This window comes from Plecotus auritus (assembly GCF_963455305.1).
Source record: "Plecotus auritus genome assembly, chromosome: 10".
In the NCBI taxonomy this organism is placed as follows: domain Eukaryota; kingdom Metazoa; phylum Chordata; class Mammalia; order Chiroptera; family Vespertilionidae; genus Plecotus; species Plecotus auritus.
Window position 1 is genome coordinate 31916830 of NC_137785.1, and position 21661 is coordinate 31938490.

The window sequence follows — 21661 nt, forward strand, 5'->3', positions numbered from 1 at the left end:
ATTCAATCCCCTGCTTTGCATCACTTTGTATATTTCATTCCATTCCCTTCTGGCCTGGTGTGTTTCTGTTGATAAGTCAGTTGATATTCTAATGGGAGATCCCTTGTAGGTAACTTTCTGTTTCTCTTTGGCAGCCTTTAAGAATCTTACTTTGTTGTTGATGTTTGCCAATTTAATTATGATGTGTCTTGGTGTTGGTCTTTTAGGGTTCATCTTGTTTGGGATACTATGTGCTTCTGGGGCTTGCGTGTTTTTTTTCTTGCCAGTATCAGGGAAGTTTTCTGTCATTATTTCTTCAAACAGGTTTTCTATTCCTTGCTCCGCTTCCTCTCCTTCTGTGGATGTTGTTCTGTTTTGTGTTGTCCCAAAGCTCCCTTAGGCTCTCCTCTTGCTCTTTAAGTTGTCTTTCCAGTTGTTGCTGTGTTTGTGTGTTTTTTCCTACCTTGTCTTCTAATTCGCCGATGTGGTTCTCAGTGTCTTCTAGTCTACTGTTTAAGCCTTCCATTGTGTTCTTTATTGCACCTATGTCATTCTTCATTTCCTCTTGTTTCCTTTTCATGTTGGTGACATTGTCATTCAGCTCCTTATAATTCTCATTGAGTTGTGTGTATTTGTCATCTAGCCGTTTGAGCATTCATATCTACACTAATAAAAGAGAAACATGCAAATTAATTATCACTCCACTACACCTACCAGCCAATCAGAGCGAGTATGCAAATTAACCCAACAAAGATGGGGGTTAATTTGCATATGCAGATGAAGTGAAGACTGAAGACAGCATAGAAGAAAGAGGGAGTGAAAATGGAAAGAGGTTGCGGTGGCGGCGGGAAGGAAAGCGCAGGGCGGTGACTGGGGAAGGGAAAGCAGCGCAGGGGTTGAGGGGTCGGCGGCGGTGGGAGGGAAAGCACGTGGGGAGGGGGGGAGGGCAGCAGCGACCATGGGAGGGAAACCGCGGGGTGGGGGGCAGAGGCGGCGGGAGGGTAAGGGAAAGCACCAGGCGACGGTGGGAGGGAAAGTGCGGGGGTCGGGAGGGGTGATGGTGGCAGGAGGGAAGCCCGCCAGAAGCCCTGTTCTTGCAGGAATCTTCCTGCAATGGATCTCTAGTGTGTGTGTGTGTGTGTGTGTGTGTGTGTGTGTGTATGTATATATGTATATATGTATATATATGTATATTTATTTCAGAGAGGAAGAGAGAGGGAAAGAGGGATAGAAACATCAATGATGAGAGAGAACCACTGATTGGCTGCCTCCTGCACACTCCCCATTGGGGATCGAGCCCACAACCTGGGCATGTGCCCCTGGCTGGATTCGAACCTGGGACCCTCCAGTCCGCAGGCCGATGCTCTATCCACTGAGCCAAACCAGCTAAGGCCATTTGAGCATTCTTATAACCATTACTCTGAATTCTTTCTCTTACATGTTACTTGCCTCCATTTCATTTAATTCCCTTTCCTGTGATTCCTCTTTTTGTTTCCTCTGGGGATTTTTTTGTTTGTTTGTTTCCCCATGTTGTGCTGGAACGTTGTAATTGTTTCCATGTCCTAAATCCAATTGCTTTGCTACCCAGGTTCTTTTGGGTTCTCTTGATGCAGTTGGATCTTGAATGTTAGTTTCTTATTTGTGGATGAAGTCTCATCACGGGCTTCGTTATGCAAGGTGTTTTGAATGTGATTGTGGTTCTGGCTTTTGTGGGAAAGGTTGTCTGAGGTCTAACTGGTATGTGCTCACTGTGGGTTCCCAGAGTCCACTTCCTGGGAGGAAGGAGTCTCGGGGCCTGAGGTTCAGGTACTGTGACATTGGCCTGTGTGGTGTGACTCTTGCTGGTTTAGTGTCACTCTGCACCTCACTAATAGGGGCCCGGAGCCCATGACAGTGACAGGCAGGTGTTTTGTAGTCTGTGGTTGAGGCAATGGGACTTTGGCCAAAGTGATTTCCCTCTCAATCATGAGGGGGTTCAGGATCCAGCAGCTGGGGATATGGGAATCTCGAGGTCTGTGGCTGAAACAGTGTGACCTTGACCAGGGGGGCAAGTCCTCAGTAACTCACCAAGCTGTCGAGAGGTAGGTAGCTTGGTGGGAGATGTCGTGGATCCTATGGAGGGGACTGTGCACCCTTGGTTGGAGAGGCACACGCCCAGTGTCAGCACACAGAGGGTCCCAGGAGCTGTCTGTAAGGGGTGTGTGATCCTGGGGCCCACATGCTGGTTCGGAGCTATTGTGGTGTGCCACTGGTCCCATGGAGGGCGAAGTCCCAGTTTTTGCTTGGGGGGATGTGAGCCCTTGGTTGGATACGCACACCCAATAGCTGCTTACGGTGGTACCCAGGACCCATCTGCTGGAGCAGGGGGCCCTTGTGCTGGAGCGGAGCTACTGTGGGGACTGGATGCCAGCGGCTGGGTTTGTGCCTTGCGGTGGCTCAGAGAAGCACCCAGGGGCCGCCTGCTGAGTCAGCGGGCTTAGGGGGTTTACGCGCTGGATCAGTGTGACTGCAGTGACCGGAGGTCAGCAGCTGAGGAGGGGGAAGTTTGAGTTTCTGCTGCCGGGGCTTTGAGCCCTTGGTTGGATATGAGTGCGTCTAGTGGCAGCTCACAGAGGGACCTGGGAGTCACCTGCTGGGGCAGTAAACCTCAGGGGGCCTGTGTGCTGAAACCACGCGACTGTGGTGTCTGTGGGTAGGCAGCCAGGAATGGGGAAGTCCAAATTTTTACTGCTGGGGCCGTGTGCCCTTGTTTGGATACAAGCGTGCCCAGCTGGGGCTCAAGGAGGCACCCACGAGCCACCTATAGGAGCAGCTGGCTCAGTAGGCCTGCCTGCTGGAAAGGCACAACTGTGGTGTCCGGAGGTCAGTAGCCGGGGAGGGGGATGTCCCAATTTTTGCTGCCTTGCACCCTTGGTTGAAATTGTGTGTGCCCAGCGGGGGCTCACCTAGTCACTTAAGAGCTGCCTTTGCGGCCTTGGGCTCAGGAGGCCTGTGCTTTGGAAAAGCGTGATTGTGGTGTCCAAAGATCAACAGCTGTGGAGTGGGAAGACTCAGTTTTTGCTGCCGGGGTCTTGAGTCTTTGGTTGGATTTGTCCGCGCCTAGTTGCAGCTCACATAGGTACCCCGGGGCTGTTTGCCAGGGCGGTCCACTCAGAGGGGCCCTGGCACTGAAGCCGTGCGACTGAGGTGTCTGTGTGCAGGTATCCAGGAAGGGGAAATTCAGAATATCTACTGCTGGGGCACTGTATCCTTGTTTGGATAAGAGTGCGCCCAGCAGGGGCTCACAGAGGCACACCTTTGCGGTCGTGAGGTCAGGAGGCCTGCGCTGGAAAAGCGCAACTGTTTTGTCCAGAGGTCGGCAGCTGTAGAGTGGGAAGACTCAGTTTTTGCTGCTGCATTCTTGGTTGGATTTGCATGTGCCCAGTGGCGGCTTACAGAGGTACCCCGGGGCCGTTTGCCAGGGTGGTCCCCTCAGAGTGGCCCTTGCGCTGAAGCCACGTGATGGAGGTATCTTTGGGCAGGTATCCAGGAAGAGGGAATTCAGAATTTCTACTGCCAGGGTAGTGCACCCTTGTTTGTATAAGAGCGTACCCAGTGGGGGCTCACAGCGGCACCCAGGAGTGGCCTGTGGAGTGGTGGGTTCTGGAGGCCTGCGCACTGGAAAAGCATGACTGTGTCATCCAGCGGTCTGCAGCTGGGGAGGGGAGAAGTCGCACTTACTGCTGCGGGAGCTGTGCACCCTTGGAGGTGGAGGTCCTAAGGTCTGCAGGTCTGTGGGTGAGGCAGCAGGATTTTGGCTGGAGTGGCTGCAGGGTCATGGGCAGTGTCCAAGGCCTGGCTCATTGATGGAGTTGCAGTCAGGTGGGACATGGATGTCTGGAAGCAGTCCACCATAAGTCTGGAGTTGGTGCCATCTGCTGGGGTGTTCTCTACAGCAGGGCTTATCCTCCAGTAGGCTAGGCTAGCTTCTTCTCCAGATGATCTCAGTGCTGCATTCCTAGAAACTATTAGGTGTGGTTTGATAATTTCTTATCTCCTTTTTATTTAACTCTTCTTCTGGAGAGTTCTTTTGTTCTTTCATTTGGGGCTTTTTTTTTTTTATTGTCTCCTCAATTTAGCCATCTGTTTTGATTTGTGTCTGTGGATTAGGTAAATCTGCTACGCCTTCCAATCTCTAGTGCAGGACAGTGTCAGATGCTGTTTGTGACTTGCCCTGAATACCCTGTTTGGAGCTATAAGTGATTCCCAGCTTGTGACTCCCTCTGCAGGAGCTGGATGCCTTTGGAAAGGATCAAGATATGCATCAGTGTCTGCTCTTCCTAGCCCCAGGCCTGGGATTAGATTAGTCAAAGACTCAAAGCCTCCAGAGACCCACCTCTGCCTGTAGTGCCATTCACAGTGAGACTTGATTAACCTCGGGTTGTTGACCACAAGGTGGGGCAAGAGGTGTTTTAATTGGGTGAGGCAACTGCCTCCCCCCTCCCCCCACAGGCAAATCACCTAGATAGCAAAGGTCTGCGGGTGAAAGATGTCCTTCACAGCAAGAGAATGACTCAGCTAAGAAACGGGTGTCTGCCCTCTGAGCTCCAACCCCAGAGCCCCCAATCCTGGCTTCTGCTCACACACTCCAGTCCATTCTGCCCTCCCTATGCCAGAGCCTGAGTGGCTGCACACAAAATTTTGTGTGTTAGCCCCTTAAGAGAGTGTCTGCATTTGCAGCCTCTCCCTGGCAGACAGCAACCCTGCTGCTTCTCACAGCAGATGTTATGTGGGCACCTTTCTCAGTTCTGGTGCTCTGGTCTGGGAACCCCCCACAGCTGAGATACCCCTCTGGAACTTCAGTTGCTGTCTGTGGGAGCCAGGCCAGCTCGTTCATACCTCCACCCTTGCTGCCAGTCTCTTTTTGGTATCCACTTTTCATCCTTAGTTATCAGGGGTGTTCTCTCCAGCAGGGTTCCATCCTTGATATTTCAGGGTGGTTTTTCTGTATGCTAGTTGTATTTTCAGTTTGGTTCTACAATTATTTTAATTGCTACCTTAAATTGTTTCTAAAATTTCCTGCCTTTTATTTCTTTAAGCGTCATTTTATTTTTAATTTTTAAAAGTCACTTGAGGACATTTTAAAAATTGATTTGAAGAGAGAGAGAGAGATGTTGATATGCGAAACATCAATAGGTTGCCTCCTGTATGTGCCTCGGCCAGGGATTGAACCTAGGTATGTGCCTTTATCAGGAATTGAACCTGCAACCTTTCTGGTGTACTGGACGATCCTCTTAATAACTGTAGCTAGTTTTCTTTGCAACACTCATCATAGTTTTAATTCAGGGACATTCTTTTAAGCTGACTCCTGTTTCATTTTGACATGCCACCACTTAATTTTGAAAGCTTTCTTACCTAGGCCCATTTTATACTTTCCCTTCCAGACATGGAAATGGCCATGTCTCCAAAGAGCTCTAGTTCCTTTTATTGAAGAATAGTGTTAGAGATCAAGATCTGGGTACTGCATTTTTTTATTGCTGTAGAGATGACATTGTTTTAAGGCCATTTCAGTAACAGAGCTAGGAAATCTATTTTTAAAAACCCTGAGTTCATATTGTTATTTCTAATTCAATATAAATAGTACAGCTCTTTGCTTACTAATTAGCTCCTAGCTGTATTTTCTAATAAAAATTCTGAAACAAGTTAACATAAATACTTATTTTCTTAGCTTTATCTTGCATTATAAAGAAAATGGTTTCAAAATAACAATGCCGATATTAATAATAACCATAAACACTATATCATGTGAGAAATTTCTTTGTACTGATTTTTTTCTTTAGAAAGCATCCCACTAACGATGAATAGTTAGAATTCTCTGTTCTTAAGTCATTTGAGATAAATCCTTTCTTTGAGGAAATATTACCAAGTTAACAGTTGGGTTTGTTTCTTCAATTTGTTCTCAAGTTCAAGGACTGCTTTTTAAAAAACGAATTTGATTATTTAGAAAAGTAATGCATTTCTGATGTAACAAAAAATATATTTCAGAGATATCTTGTCTCATTCTATACCCCTCCCCTATCACATTCTTCTTTTCAATTACATATATTTTCTTGTTTATCAGGTGAATTTTTTGTTTGTTGGGCTGCTAGTGTATATTTATTCTTCTCTCCTATCCCCCACCCTCCTTACATTAAAGTTAGCATACTATATACATCACTTTCTCACTTCCTTCACTTAACAATATGTCCTGGAGATGGCTTTTCTTTTTTTTCTTTTTTTTTCTTTTTTTTTAAATTTTGCCATCCAATTTCTTTTTTTTTTTTTTTAATATATTTTATTGATTTTTTACAGAGAGGAAGGAAGAGGGATAGATAGTCAGAAACATCAATGAGAGAGAAACATCGATCAGCTGCCTCTTGCACACCTCCTACTGGGGATGTGCCCGCAACCAAGTTACATGCCCTTGACCGGAATCGAACCCGGGACCTTTCAGTCCGCAGGCCGACGCTCTATCCACTGAGCCAAACCGGTTTTGGCTGGAGATGGCTTTTCTTAATCGTTATCTTTTTTTTCTTTGTAACTGCAGAATAAGTAAGATGTTATTATGTGCATATAGCATAGTTCATTCAGTTATTGGACGTTATTTTGTTGGACATTTGGGTTGTTTCTAATCTTTTGCTGCTACTAACTGTAATAATGAATTTTTTTAATCTGTGTCATTTTGTACTTAATGCAGGAGTATCTCTAAAGTAGATTGATACAAGTGGAGTTGCCCATGTAGCTAAGTACTTAATAATGCCCATTAGCAAAGTACAAGAGTACCTTTTCTCTCAGAACCTTAACCATCAGAGTGTAGTGTTGAATAGCTAATTTTATTTTACTGGTTTGTTTGTTTTTGCCAAAGGCATAAGTGAAAATTGGTATCTCAGTGTAGGTTTAATTTACATACCTCATTATTAGTGAGTTTGAGTATCTTCCATATGTTTAAGGATTACATTTGTTTATCTGGGAACTATTTGTTTCTATCCCATTCCCCATTTTTCTTTGGGGGGTAGCTTTTTATTCTACCCGTGACATTACATTAGAAAGTTTAGCTGTATGTGAAATGAGTTGCAAATTTTTTTCCCAGTTTTAAATGTGTGTTTTGATACTATTCATAGTGGTCATTTCTTAATGCAGAATCCAGAGGTAAATTTTCATTTTTATGTAGTTAGATTTATGAATTTTTAAATTATGGTCAGAATATGCCTTTCTCACTCCAGATTTCACCTATACTTTCAAATACTTACAAGGCTAAAATTTTTATAGGGTTTTGTTTTCATATTTATACCTTTTATTTTATTAATTTATTTAGAGTTTACCTTGGTATATAGTATTAAGTGTTTATCCAGATTTATCTTTTTCCAATTGGCTACCCATTTCTTCCAACACCATTTATTTCAAGGTCTTAACTTTACTGTTTTAAGATTCCATTTTGATCATATACTAAATTCTCATGTATTTAGTCTATTTGTGGACTTATATATATTCTCCTCCATCTTCCAGTCTATATTTGTGTGCCACTATTTAACTCTATTTTTGAGGCTTTATAATTCATAATTCTTTGCAGAGTTTCCTAGCTATTTTTGCTTGCTTGTTGTTGTTTTTTTTTTTTTTTTTTTTTTTTAGCTGTTTGCCTAATAAGTTTATTGTCTCTGAAAAATCATAGAAAATTGTGATTTGGTTTATTAGCTCTCAGCAGCCCGTTCCTGAGCTCTGAGGAAGCTTGCTTTCTTCTGAGCTACCCGATCTTTCTTCTGGGCAAGAGACATTTTGGGACAGATCCACCTCTTCTTTTTAACTTCTTTCTTAGGCTTCTTCTCATAGACTGGATTCTCTCGTATAGCAGTATGAGCTTTCTTATACATCTCCTCCATCATGTCTGGAATTACGTTGTTCTTTATATATTGAGAGAACTGTTTCTTGTAAGCATCTTCATCTTCTTCCATTAGATAACACATATAATCTGCAACGTTCTGACCCATGATGTGCTTCCGATGTACCTCTGCATTGAATTCCTTGCTTTCTGAATCATAACCAGGGAATCGTTTGGTACTGTGAGGGATAGATAGGCCTCCATCCACAGCTCCCTTCAGGGCCCCAAAAACTTTATTTCCAGTAGTAGTTCTGGCAAGCCCTGCATCCAAATAGCAGGTGAAGGCACCAGGTTGACCATCAATGCTTTCCACGTTGTATTCATCTCCAGTCACCTCCACCTGGCCTTCATAGATCTTGTCCATGCCAAACCTATTGAGAAGCCTGTGGGCCAGCAGCAGGCCAGTACAATATGCTGCAGCATAATTTGTCAGGCCAACCTTCACATCATACTTTGGGAGTTCATGAGCATAAGCTGCACAAACTATCATATCTCCTTCTATACAGGCATAAGCAATCTGACAGATGTTATCTCTGTTGGTTACTCGAACTGTCATCCTGTATTTAAGTGTGTTGTACTTATTTTTATCCTGGATTACCAAGCGTTTCCGGGCATAGTAATCAGTTTTACCCTCTCGCTGTCTTCTGAATTTCACTTGGTATCGCTTGAAGTAGGCCTTGTTCTTGACAACTTTCACAAACCCCATCCTGTGGAAGAGAGACCCACGGCCGCGGCTTGCCACAGACCTCTGTTTTCTATGTAAATGTTCAAATCAGCTTATTCTAGGGGGACAAAACACCTTATTTTTATTGGTATTGCATTAAACTTACCACTTAGGGAAAAGGGACATTAGATCTTTATGATGTTAAATACTCCCATCCATGGGAGTGTTTTAAAATTTTCTTTATATAAGTTTTAGACACTTCTTACTAAATTTGTTTCTGGGTTTTTTATCTTTCATATTAGAGGCCCGGTGCACGAAATTCGTGCACGGGGGTGTGTGTCCCTCAGCCCAGCCTGCACCCTCTCTAATCTGGGACACCTCGAGGTATGTCCGACTGCACATTTAGGCCCGATCCTGGGCAGTCAGACATCCCTCTCACAATCCAGGACTGCTGGCTCCCAACGCTTTGCCTGCCTGCCTTCCTGATTGCCCCTAACCGCTTTTGCCTGCCAGCCTGATCACCCCTTAACCACTCCCCTGCCAGTGTGATTGATGCCTAACTGCTCCCCTGCTAGCCTGTTTGCCCCTAATTGCCCTCCCCTGCAGGCCTGGTCCCCCTCAACTGCCCTCCCCTGCAGGCCCGGTCCCCCCCCAACTGCTCTCCCCTGCAGGCCTGGGTCCCCCCCCCCCAACTGCCGTTCTCTGCAGGCCCGGTCGCCCCCAACTTCCCTCCTCTGCTGGCCTGGTCACCCCTAACTGCCCTCCCCTGCTGGCCATCTTGTGGTGGCCATCTTGTGTCCAGGTGGGGGCAGGATCTTTGACCACATAGGGGCAGCCATCTTGTGTGTTGGAGTGATGGTCAATTTGCATATTACTCTTTCATTAGATAGGATAGAGGCCTGGTCCATGGGTGGGGGCCAGCTGGTTTGCCCTGAAGGGTGTCCCGGATCAGGGTGGGGGTTCCCTTGGAGTGTGGGGCGGCCTGGGTGAGGGGCCCGTGGTGGTTTGCAGGCCCAAGCAGAGGCCCTGGTATCTAGGATTTATTTATCTTTTATAATTGAAACTTTGTAGCCTTAAGCGGAGGCCAAGGCAGGCCGGGGCTGCAGAAACTTGGCCTCCTCCATCCCCGGGGGCAACTCAAGCCTCCTGCTCTCTCCAGCTCCGTGGCTGCTGCCATTTTTGTTGGAATTTATTTATCTTCTATAATTAAAACTTTGTAGCCTTGAGTGGAGGCCTAGGCCGGCCAGGGTGTGTGAAAAGCTTGGCTTCCTCCATTACCGGGGAAACCCAAGCCTCCTGCTCACCCCATGGCTGCAGCCATCTTGGTTGTGTTAATTTGCATACTCACTCCTGATTGGCTGGTGGGCCTGGCTTGTGGGGGTAGCGGAGGTATGGTCAGTTTGCATGTTGCTCTTTTATTAGATAGGATTGCTATTATGAATGGAGTCATTGTATATGGGAGGCTTATTGATTTCTATAAATTAGTTTTATTCCCTGCTTAACATACTGAGTAGTTGTTTATATTAAATAATAATTGAGGCAGTGGGCATCCTGTCCTTATTTAGAATTTAATAGAAATGCCTCCATCATGGTTTTTGGGATCAGATACAGATTATGCTTTCCTAAACAGTATAGCCATATAGATTACTCAAGCTGCCTGGATCTCTGGGGATGTGAGTAGAAACAAAAAGTTTAAAGCTGAGGCCACTGCTGTGTCTCAAATACAATAACCAGGGAAAATCATGTTAATTGAGGGGGGGAAAGCTTTTACAAACTGTAATACTGTAGTCTTTAAACAAACAAACAATAGAAATAGGATGTTCGTTCTTATTCTGTTTCCTTTCCCTCTTGTTTCTTTATGCAGTTCTTATTTATTTTTTTGTGTTCTTTTTATAGCTTTGCTTGTTTCTTAAAGTTTTAATGTCTTTTTTAAAACATTTTGTTACGTTGTGTTTCATTCTTTATCTGCTTTGTGGCAATGAGTTTATTAAACTGTTGGAAAATTATGCTGTTTATTTTCACTGTTTTGTAGTATCCCCTTATGGACACAGATAGATTCTTTTGTGTTACTCATGTTTGTATCAGATAGATTTTCTTAGACTAGTACCAGGAAAAAGGAGGCATAGTATCATTCTATAGTTCAAAGTTCACCTGCCTTTCTAGTTTTTAAAGCAAGGGATTTGTGTACCTTCTCTGGCTCAATGACTGACCTTGCTGAGGCAGACTTCTATTTCCATCTCTCTGTTTTCCATAATTTTTCATAGTACTTGCCTTTTAGGATAATGTATTCACTTTTAGAAGTTGGTAAATCTGAGGATGCCCCACTCCCAAGTACAGCAGGTCCTGGAATAATGTTCTTCCCTAAAGTGTCCTTTTGCTATAAAGTTGATGAGATGCCATGGGAACTGAACTCTTGTATATATCAATTAGCCTGTGGTAAAATTGGTTTTGTTATACATTGTTTTGCTTAAAGTTGCAGAACCTATTGATGATGTTAAGTAAGGACTTACTGTATTTTTTAAGCGTACTCTTTCTGCTTCCTCTCTGCAGTCCTTTTCTGTTTAATTTACTTTTTGCTTTCATTAGTTACCTCTTAGGATGAGGCCTACTCATTCTGTAAGGAAATATCTGCAGATTTTTAAAGTTTGAAATCCTTAAGAGTCCCCCTCAGCATTTCCAGTTTTCTGTAGGCTTCTTTGCAACTTTCTGGTTAGGCCTCTTTTTTGGGTCTGCCTTTGGCAGAGGTACATGGAATTTGGGAGTTGGGTTTTGTTGTTGGTTTTGTCCCTAATTTTCTTCAGTATTAGAATTGGTTACAAGTTTTTACTCAGGGTGAATACCTCATTTTGAGAATGAATATTTGCTAGTTATTTCTGGGATCTGTTAAGTCAAAAACTTCTCACCATTATCTAATCTTTCTTGCTACAACTACCACACTATTGTGGTTCCCTGTGTTTTGGGCCACACTTGTATATAATTTAGAGTTAACATATATTCTCTCTCTACTAGTTTCACTAAAGATTGACTGGTTGATATTACTCTTTCCTGTTGTTCTTGATGTTTGTGTGGTTTTTCAAAAAGAAGTATTTGAAAGTTTCAAAACCAAACAGCCACAATGTTCTTGTGAAACTTTTTCTAGCCTCCCTAGATTGTTGGTGTTTCTAGGATTCTCTCTATCCTTGACCATCTTTTTCACATAATGAGTATATATATTTTAATCCTTACCTGAGGATATGTTTTTATTATTTTGTTTTGTTTTTAGAAGTGGGGTGGGGGGGGAGAAAAACATCAGTATGAGAGGGAAACATTGATTGCTTGCCTCCCATAACCCACAACCTTTTGGTCTATGGGATGACACTCCAACCAACTGAACCATTGGGCCAGGGCAGAATGTATATTCTCTGTAAGTATTCACAGTAACATTCCATCTGTGTCTTTAGCAGCAATGATATTCTGACACCTGACAAATTATCATTTCGATTCTAGGACTATTCTGAGGCCTCATCTATATATACAATTGCCTAATGGATGTATCTGCTTGTATCAAACTTGATCTCTTTCCTCTTGCAGATTGTCTTCAGCCAACTCTCTTTCTCATGTTTCTTTGTATACATTACTGTTTAAACAAGACTCTAAGCCTTCCATCTCTGTCACACCCCAGTACAAATTGGTGAACAAGCTTTTTCAACAGTGTAGATAGTATGTATGTAAGTAGTAACTTAAATGTTTTTTTAGAATTTTGCTTTTTAAATATGATCTCAACATTATAGAAAAGTTAGAATAGTACAAAGAAGTCCCATATAGCCTTTATCCTAATTCACCAATCATTTACATTTTTTTTTCTGTACATTATTTTTTTTCTCTCTTTCTCTCAGTATGTATTTGTAATTTTTTTCTCTGAAGCATTTGAGACTAAGTTGCATACAATACTCCATTTATCTCTAAATACTTAGGCATGAATTTTTTAAGAACAAGGACATTTTTTTTTTTTCGTGCCGCGCCAGCATGGCCAAGGGTGAACCTGAGAAGGGGTAGTGAAGGATTGAAGAAAAGACAGACAAGAGAATTCAGCTGGGGCTTGGTGGATCTCCCGTGCCTGGATGAGGACACAAAAGACCCAGCCAGCAAGCCAATGCTTTATTTTATAGTCTGATTAAAACAAGGGTAGATTAACATGTATACAAATGTTCTTGTTTTGGCAACACTTGCTACACCTCCCACAGCCCATTAGCTACTTAGGAAGGGATTAGGGAGGGCTACAAGGTCAGGCTTAATTATGCTAGGAGAGCTCTGCCCTCCAGGCTGGGATTTGTTTGTGGCCCTGCCACAGGTCAGCCCAAGGCTTGACCCTAGAGCCGCTACCTACATTTTTTAAGATACATTTTTATTGATTTCAGAGAGGAAGGGAGAGGGGGAGAGAGAGAAACATCAATGATGAGAGAGAATCGTTGATCGGCTGCCTCCTGCACATTCCACACTGGGGATCAAGCATGCAACCTGCAACCTGGGTGTAGGCCCTTACCCAGTATTGAACTATGAGCGTCAGCTGATGTGACCTACTACTGGGTTCAACCAGTGAGCCATGCCAGGCAGGCAGGACATTCTTTTTTATAACCATAGTACAGTAGTCCAACTCAGAAAATTTAACATTGATACATTACTATAATTTATTCCAGTCCATATTCAGATTTTGTCAGTTGTCCTTAAACATGTTTTTTGAATGAATGGATGAACATATTTACAAGACATTCCTAATGTATAATATTAGAAATACTCAGAGTATAATGCAAACAAAGTAAATATTAGTATTTCAGGAAAATTTTTTGGTAGTTTTTTAAAAATTCCTGAATACTGTCAGAACAACTTCCTATGTATTTTATCCATGTGGCTTAGTTCTGATAGGCATATGTTGTTATAGTCATAGACTTGAGTATTGAATTAATCCAGGAATAAGGGCCTAACAAGAACCTATGCAGGTGTGTGATGCTAGAGAACAATAATAAATAGGTATGGTATGAACATCTTTTCTATGTAAGTAAAATTCTGAAAGTAAGCTTCTTTGCCCATTTCAGGATATGTGGAGGCTTAAATGGTTTAATGAGTATGGCTTTGAAATTCATAATTCATAGTCTTAGTCCCTTTGCTCATATAGTTGTACTTTAATCTTTAAGGCAAAAGGTCCTTACTTTGTTCTTTTTCAGAGGTCATCCCTGGAAATTGAACCTTTTCCTTCAGAAGGCCCTGAGAGCCCAGGTCTCAGCCTGAGTTCTAGGGTGGTATTTTGGCCCCAGCATTAACATTGTGGTGTGTCATTTCTCCAACAGCAGGTTATAAATTAACCAAGCTGTACATGATTTTCTGTTGGAGCAGAAAGGCAAATTGGATGGTGGAGAAAGAAGTGGAAAGGAAATTTGTCCAGGTGAGTGAATGACAACCAGACAGGTTATAGTTGTTCAGTAAGCATCGACATCTGAAATGCTTTTAAGAAGGTTTTCTTATAGGTCCTACTCTTGAAGTATCACTTGGTATGAATTCTTTAAATACTTGAATATTTCTAGTCAACATTTTTTCTTTAGATTCTAGAGGACCAGGTTCCCCTATTATCTTTAATCTGAATGTCCACACTTTTACTTATACTGCCTCTGTGTAATTGTTCTCTCTTTCATTGATTCTCTGAGTCTTATATCTCCCAATGTGTATAGACTCCTTCCCTCATGCATTGTCTTTTATAGGTTTTGAGTCTTTACATATTGTCTGACATTTAGGTTCCTTTTTATTACTGATCACTTTCTCTCATTCTTTCAGTGGTTAAGAGCTTCAGAATTTTATTTTACATCTGTGATCATACTTCATATTGTCTTATCCGCCTCCCCCATTTTACATCAACAGACTGGAGAGAGAGAGAGAAAGAGAGAGAGAGAGATTGATTTAATATAATACGTGAACTTGTAAAACGTTTTTTGAACATTAAGGTAAATGAAAAAATTCTAACCTCTGAGCTTTGATCCTAACACTTTTTCAAAGATTCAGTCACTTTCATGTTTTTTATTTATTTAAAAAAATGATTTAAGAGAGAGAGAAACATTGATGTAAGACATTGATCTGTTGCCTCCTGCCATGGCCCCAAACTTGGATCGAACCTGAAACCTGGGTATGTGCCCTAACCGGGAATCAAACCCACCACCCTTTGATGAACAGGACGATGCTCCAACCAAGCCACATGGGCCAGCACAAAGTGCAGTCACTTATAAGAGTTTCACATTAATACTTCTTGAGGTAGTCTAGGAATAAGCCAGCATATATTATGTATCTGCTGCAAATATGAATATACTAGAGGCCTGGTGCACGAAAATCGTGCACTCAGAGGGGTCCCTCAGCCTGGCCTGTGCCCTCTCACAGTCAGGAGCCGTTGGGGGATATCCGACTGCCTCGGAGGCAGGAGAGGCTCCCGCCGCCACCACTGCACTCACCAGATATGAGCCCAGCTCAGGGCTTTTGGCTGAGCGGCGCTTCCCCTATGGTAGCGCACTGACTACAAGGGGGCAGCTCCTGCGTTGAGCGTCTGCCCCCTGATGGTCAGTGTGTGTCATAGCGACCGGTCGTTCTGCTGTTCAGTCTATTTGCATATTAGCCTTTTATTATGTAGGACTAGAGGCCCGGTGCACGAAATTCGTGCACCAGGGGGGTCCCCTCAGCCCAGCCTGCACCCTCTCCAATCCAGGATCCCTCTCACAATCCTGGACTGCTGGCTCCTAATCCCTCGCCTGCCTGCCTGGTCGCCCCTAACTGTCCCCCCACACCCCTCCTTCCTCCGCTTGCTGGCCTGATCGCCCCTAACTGCCTCCCCCCCCCCAACCCCCCCGCCGGCCTGGTCACCCCTATTTGCCCCCCTCTGCCGGCCTGGTTGCCCTAACTGCTGCGCCGCGCCCCCCCCCACCCCCCCACCGCTAGCCTAATCGCCCCCAACTGACCCCCTTGCCAGCCTGGTCACCCCCAACTGCCCCCGCTGCCAGCCTAGTCGCCCCACGCAGCCTGCTGTTCAGTCGTTTGGTCATCCTTCACTAACCCCCCTGCCGCCTGGTCGCCCCACACAGCCTGCTTGTTCAGTTGTTCATCGGCCCTTGGGCCGGCCCTGGGCAGCTGGGGGGCTGAGGGCACTGGTGGCCTCCGGAGGCAGGCGCTCTGGCAAGGGTGAGGGGACTGGGCATCTCCATCTTTGTGAGGGTGTGATGGTCAATTAGCATATTCCCTCTTTATTAGATAGGATAAGGCCCTTTAGTTTTACTTTTCTTATAAATGGTGGTATGTATTGTGTATATAGTTTCGTTTTTTGGGGTGGAAATGGGGGGAAATTCTCTATCAGCAACACATCTCCTATTAATGGCCATTTAGGTAGTTTCTAGGCTTATGCTATTGAAGACACAAGTGCATATACTTGTTTATATTGTTTTGCAGAGTTATGCAGATACAACTACATAATAATTTGCTCTAAGTGGAAATGCTGGGTCAGAGTTATATTTATAGATTTAATAGAAATAGGCACATTATTCTCGGAAGCAAACCAATTTATATTTCTACCAATGTGATAAATTTATATTTTCAACAAGACATTTTTTAAAAAAAAAAAGATCTAAAGAGTGTGAGAGTGGGGCATGCAGTATTTGGTGGAAAAGCATTCAGCCAGAAAGAACAAAAAGTGTTAAAAAGCCCAGAGGCTGTGCTCATTGTTCAATAATAAATAGTGATCATGTTAGTGGACGGAAGGAGAAGGGAGAAGGGATTAAGAGTAGATTTGGTTAGATAATAGTCCAAATCATAGACTTGGCCTTTGTTCTGAGTGATTTGGGAGACTCAAAGACTTTAGCAGAAGAGTGATAAGGTCAGAATTACATTTCAGCTGCTGTATAGAAAATAAGCTGGTGGAGGGGGCAAGGTTAGGAGAGTAATTGGAGGCTGTTGCAGTAATCTAGGTAAGAAAATGGTTGAAGTTGAGCTAGTGACATGTAGTCAGATTCTCTTTTTAAATATATTTTACTGATACTTTTACAGAGAGGAAGGGAGAGAGATAGAGTTAGAAACATCGCTGAGAGAGAAACATTGATCAGCTGCCTCCTGCACACCCCCAACTGGGGATGTCCCCACAACCAAGGTACATGCCCTTGACTGGAATCAAACCTGGGACCCTTCAGTCTGCAGGCTGACGCTCTGTCCACGAACAAAACCGGTTAAGGCTGTCGTCAGATTCTTAAGATATATTAAAGGAATAGCTGACAAGATTGACTGATTGATGACTCCAAGGTTTTAATTAAAAGAGAATGATTTATCATTTACCGAAATAGGAAGACTTCAGTAATTTTGGAGATAGATCGAGTTTTCTTTTGGACTTGTTAATTGTGATATATCTGCTGATCACTTAAGTATACATTTAGGTAGGCATTTGGATATACAGGTCAGGAATTTAGGGAGTTTCTGTTATGCTATACTCATAAGCTGCTTTATAAAATGACCGTGTCTTTGCATTTCCCTACCCAGTCCTACTTTTCCTACTATTCAGGAATGCCAGTGGCCCACCATGTCTCCTATATTTAGCCAGCATTCCTGGATTCTGTTGTATACATAGAGGTTTACATGGCCCTTGAGACTGTGCCTTATGTTTTTGGAGAGCATTGTGCATGAGAGCTCTTTCTAAAAACGGCAACAGCAGCTGCCCACTTACAACCTTTATCAGAAAACATTAGGATTATAACTAACTAGAGGCCTGTTGCACGAAGATTCGTGCAATAGGCCTTCTTTCCCCTGGCTGCCTGCACCAGTTTTCCTCCGGCACCCGGGACCCAGGCCTCCGCTCTGGCTAGAGCCTTCAGTCTTCACTCCAGCCGGAGCGCCGCTCCTGTAGCTCCCTCCGCCCCCCACGCTCTCCCTCATAGCAAGGCGTCCCACCCCACCCAGCTGCTCCGCGCCTGCATGTGTGCTGCCCAGAGGCCCGGAGTGGCTGGGGGGTGGGGCCGTCGCCATCTCTGGGTCAATTTACATACTCGCTCCTGATTGGCTGGTGGGTGTCGTGAAGTGCCGGTCAATTTGCATGTTTTTCTTTTATTAGTGTAGATTCCTACTCTTGCACACAATGCAGTTTTCCTTTTTCTGTTTCTCTTTTTCCTTTACAGACATGAATAGTGGGCAGAGGTGTTTTTATTTTACCATTTTATAATAGTATTAATGTGATGTTTGAGCCACTCCTCTAGGAATTTTCTCCTACTTCTGCTTGATTGATGCTTTGATGACCTGAAATGTTGCTTTATCTTTCTCTTATTCCATCTTTTGCTTTTTTCTTTCTTCTCTCTACCCTTTTGCTGGAGGTGGCTCCTAGAATACTGCATTCCGCCTTTCCTCCTTCCCTGTATAAATTGATTCCCAGAAAGGACTCATCCATTCTGAAGTTTGAAGTAATTCTTTTTATAATATTAATTTTTATTTTGGCACCTCTAACCCTTTTGTCTTGCCTGTCATAATATTACCTGTTTATAGGATAAACAGCTGTCTAACTGACTTCGTTCTCTTTGTGTCAGACACTGAAATCACTAATATAATACACATATTAGAGATTTTAGCTCATTATTTTTAGGTCCAGAGATCACTTCAAACCAGTTTCATATTATGTCTGGGTTATTTCTTTCCTCATGGTCCTTGTGATATGATCAGTCAAGCCTTTAAAGGATAAACTTTAGTCCAATCAAGAAAGACATACTGCCCAGCTGATGTGGCTCAGTAGTTGAGTCTCGACCTATGAACCAGGAGGTCACAGTTCGATTCCTAGTCAGGGCATGTGCCCTGGTTGTGGGCTGGATCCCCAGTCAGGGGCATGCAGGAGGCAGCCAATCAATGATTCTCTTTCATCATTGATGTTTCTATCTCTCTCCTCCTTTCCTCTCTGAAATTATTAAAAATATATTTTTTAAAAACTACTACAAATAAGAATCCTATTTCATGTAAACTTATGTTACATTTCTTTTTTTAATTTTTAATTTAATTTTATTGGTTGATTTATTTTAGAGAGAGAGGAAGGAAGAGAAAAACATCGGTTTGTTGTTCCATTTACTTATGCATTCTTTGGTAGATTCTTCTATGTGCCCTGACTGGGGATCAAACATGCAACCTTGACATATCAGGACAATACTCTAACCAACTGAACTACCAGGCCAAGGCCAATTATATTACATTTCTTAATAAAAATCGTAAGTATTGCCTGGCTGGTGTGGTTCAGTGATTGAGCGTCAACCCATTTTAATTCCTAGTCAGGGCACTTGCCCAAGTTGTGGGCTTGTTCCCCAGTACTGGTATCTCTCTCTTTCCCTTCCTCTCTCTCTAAAATCAATAAAAATATTTTTAAAAACGTTTTCCAAAATGAAAAAAGGTAGTGAGAAGAGTGACATCACTTTGCACATTTGTAAATAACTTTACTATCTGAAAGTAGTAAAGGCTTAATAGGAGACTGTTGTTATCTCATTTCTGCTGTTATAACCTGTTTTGGTTGAAGTATTTTTTAAAATTGTGGCTTCATACAGATGTAGTTAGAAAAGGGATATATATATATATGTATATATTAATATGTTTCCATTGATTTTAGAGAAGAAGGGAAGGGAGAGAGATTGAAACATCAGTGAGAGAGAAACATCGATCAGCTGCCTTGTGCACACCCCTTCACGGGGGATTAATCCCGCAACTGCACATGGTCCTGGCCAGGAATCAAATTGGCTACCTCACAGTTCATGGGTCGACACTCAACCACTGAGTCACATCAACTGGGTGGGAGAAGTATTTTTTATTTATTTATTTTTAAGTTGAGTCTTTTTTTTTTTTTTTTTTTTTTTTAATTTATTGAGGTGACATTGGTCAACATGATCATACAGGTTTCAGGTGTGGGTTTCTTTGTTACAAGATCTGTACACCTCCCCCCCCCCAAGTCACATGTTCTTTTGTCACCATATATTAGGACCATCTTCTCCCCCCCACCTCCTTCCCTCTGGGAACCACCACATTGCTGTTTGTGTTCACTAGTTTTTCTGACTGACTTATTTCACTTAGCATAATATTCTCAAGGTGCATCCATGTTGTTGCAAATGGTAGTATTTTATCCTTATGGCTCAGTAGTATTCCATTGTGTTTATATACCACATTTTTTTTTTTTTTTTTCAAGAGAAAAGTAGAGGGAGAGAGATTGAAACATCAGTGATGAGAGAAAAATCATTGCTCGGCTATCTCCTGTATGTCCCCTACTGGGCATGTGCCATGACCAGCAATCAAACTGAGACCTCCTGGTTCATAGGATGATGCTCCATCACTGAGCCACGGGCTGGGCTACCACATCGTCTTTATCCAATCCTCTATCGCAGGATACTTTGGTTGTTTCCATGTCTTGGCCACCATGAACATAGGAGTGCATATATTTTTGCTAATACATGATTTTGAGGTTTTGGGGTATATATTTAGGAAAGGGATTGATGGGTCATATGGAAGCTCTATTCCTAATTTTTTAGATGGCTTTCCATAGTGCTTTCCATCTGCTGACTCCTTTGATGAGGTTCGCTCCTCTTGCTGCTTGCCCTGCTGGCCTGCCCTCCCCCCGCCCCTCCCAGCTCTCTGTTCCTCCTGACCGAATGAAGCATCTGCTATCACCAGCTTCCTTCCCTCCAGACCAAGCCAGGAACTCCCAGCTGCAGGGTTGTGTCTGTGGGCATCTGTGCTTTCCTCCCTTCTTGTCTCCCTGTTTATTCCTGATTGCCCACCTTTAGATGTTTTAATGCCTGGGTCTGTCATGTGTGCCTCTGTATTTAGCAGGGAATTATTTGTTGAATTATAATTGGTTAACTTACTGAAATTTCAGGAGAGGCTAAGGGGCTCTCTCATACCGCCATTCCTCTGACTTCACTCCGGGAGAAATATTTTAAAATAGCCTTTTCAGATAATTTGTGGAATTTTTTTGTATTCCACCAACACTTGACAAGTCATTTTTTTCAAGATTAGCCTTAATGTGGAATTTGAAATTATAACAGATTTCTTCATCCTTTTACAAGAAATCCGTGTCTTAAACTTGTGACCTGTCTTAAACTTTGAATGCATGTAACATGCATTGGTTAATTGAATTATGCCGATCTTTTAAATATTGACGTATCTCATTATATGACATCAAAACATCTCATTTTATTAGCATCACCACCAATCTCATTATAAAAGTCTTTTAAGAATTTGGAAGCTATCAGTCTTGTGGAGGATACCAATTTTCCAAAATTCTAATTTCTTGAAAACTCAAATTTTATCATTGGCAACATATACGTATATTGTCAGTTTTTTCCTTTAAAGGATTGTCTTATTTTGTTCTTTCTGAAGATAGTACCTAATAAACCATACCCAAATCTGAATAATTATAACTTTTAAGGCACTCATTAATTTATTTAAGTCAAATTAATGGTATCTATGAAAAAGTTGCTACTTTAGCTTAAAACTAAATGATTTTCCCAGGTGTACAACAGAATTATGTGTATATGTATACAATTATTCATATATGTTATTTACATATGTATATGTTTTTATATATATTCACTTTTCATGGAATTTTATTTATTTATTTTTTTAATATATTTTATTGATTTTTTACAGAGAGGAAGGAAGAGGGATAGAGAGTTAGAAACATCGACGAGAGAGAAACATCGATCAGCTGCCTCTTGCACACCTCCTACTGGGGATGTGCCCGCAACCAAGTTACGTGCCCTTGACCAGAATCGAACCTGGGGCCTTTCAGTCCGCAGGCCGACGCTCTATCCACTGAGCCAAACCGGTTTTGGCAACTTTTCGTGGAATTTATTTCTATTATTTAGTTAGTTCTCTAGTTAATCCTCACCAGTGGATATTTTTCCCATTGAGTTTAGAAAGAGTAGAAAGAGCGAGGGGAAAGGAGACAGAAACATTGAGGTGAGAGAGACACATGGATTCATTGTGTCCTGCACATGCTTCCACCTGGGCCAGGATCGAACCTGCAAGTCTTGGGTTTGATGATGCTCTAACTGCTGAGGCACACTGGCCAGGGCCATGGAGTTTATTTTTGCCAAACTTTTTGTTTGCTTGGTTTT

The 21661-nt window shown here is 42.8% G+C and overlaps 1 protein-coding gene and 1 long non-coding RNA gene across 2 annotated transcripts in view; one reads left to right on the top strand and one right to left on the bottom strand.

The window, feature by feature from the left end:
* Positions 1 to 21661, top strand: part of LOC308235068 — a 45686-nt gene that overhangs the window by 16304 nt on the left and 7721 nt on the right. The window contains exon 3 of the long non-coding RNA XR_013959162.1: positions 13862 to 13956. This is a non-coding gene — a long non-coding RNA (uncharacterized lncRNA). The remainder of the gene's footprint in view (positions 1 to 13861; positions 13957 to 21661) is intronic.
* Positions 7627 to 8613, bottom strand: LOC308235519 (large ribosomal subunit protein uL18-like). Its single transcript, XM_080644399.1, has one exon. The coding sequence runs from the start codon at positions 8577 to 8579 to the stop codon at positions 7686 to 7688; it is 894 nt and encodes a 297-aa protein (XP_080500525.1). The 5' UTR covers positions 8580 to 8613; the 3' UTR covers positions 7627 to 7685.

What these genes read in the sequence shown, in the direction of transcription:
- LOC308235519 (XM_080644399.1), bottom strand. Translation starts at nt 8,579, where the DNA reads ATGGGGTTTGTGAAAGTTGTCAAGAACAAGGCCTACTTCAAGCGATAC.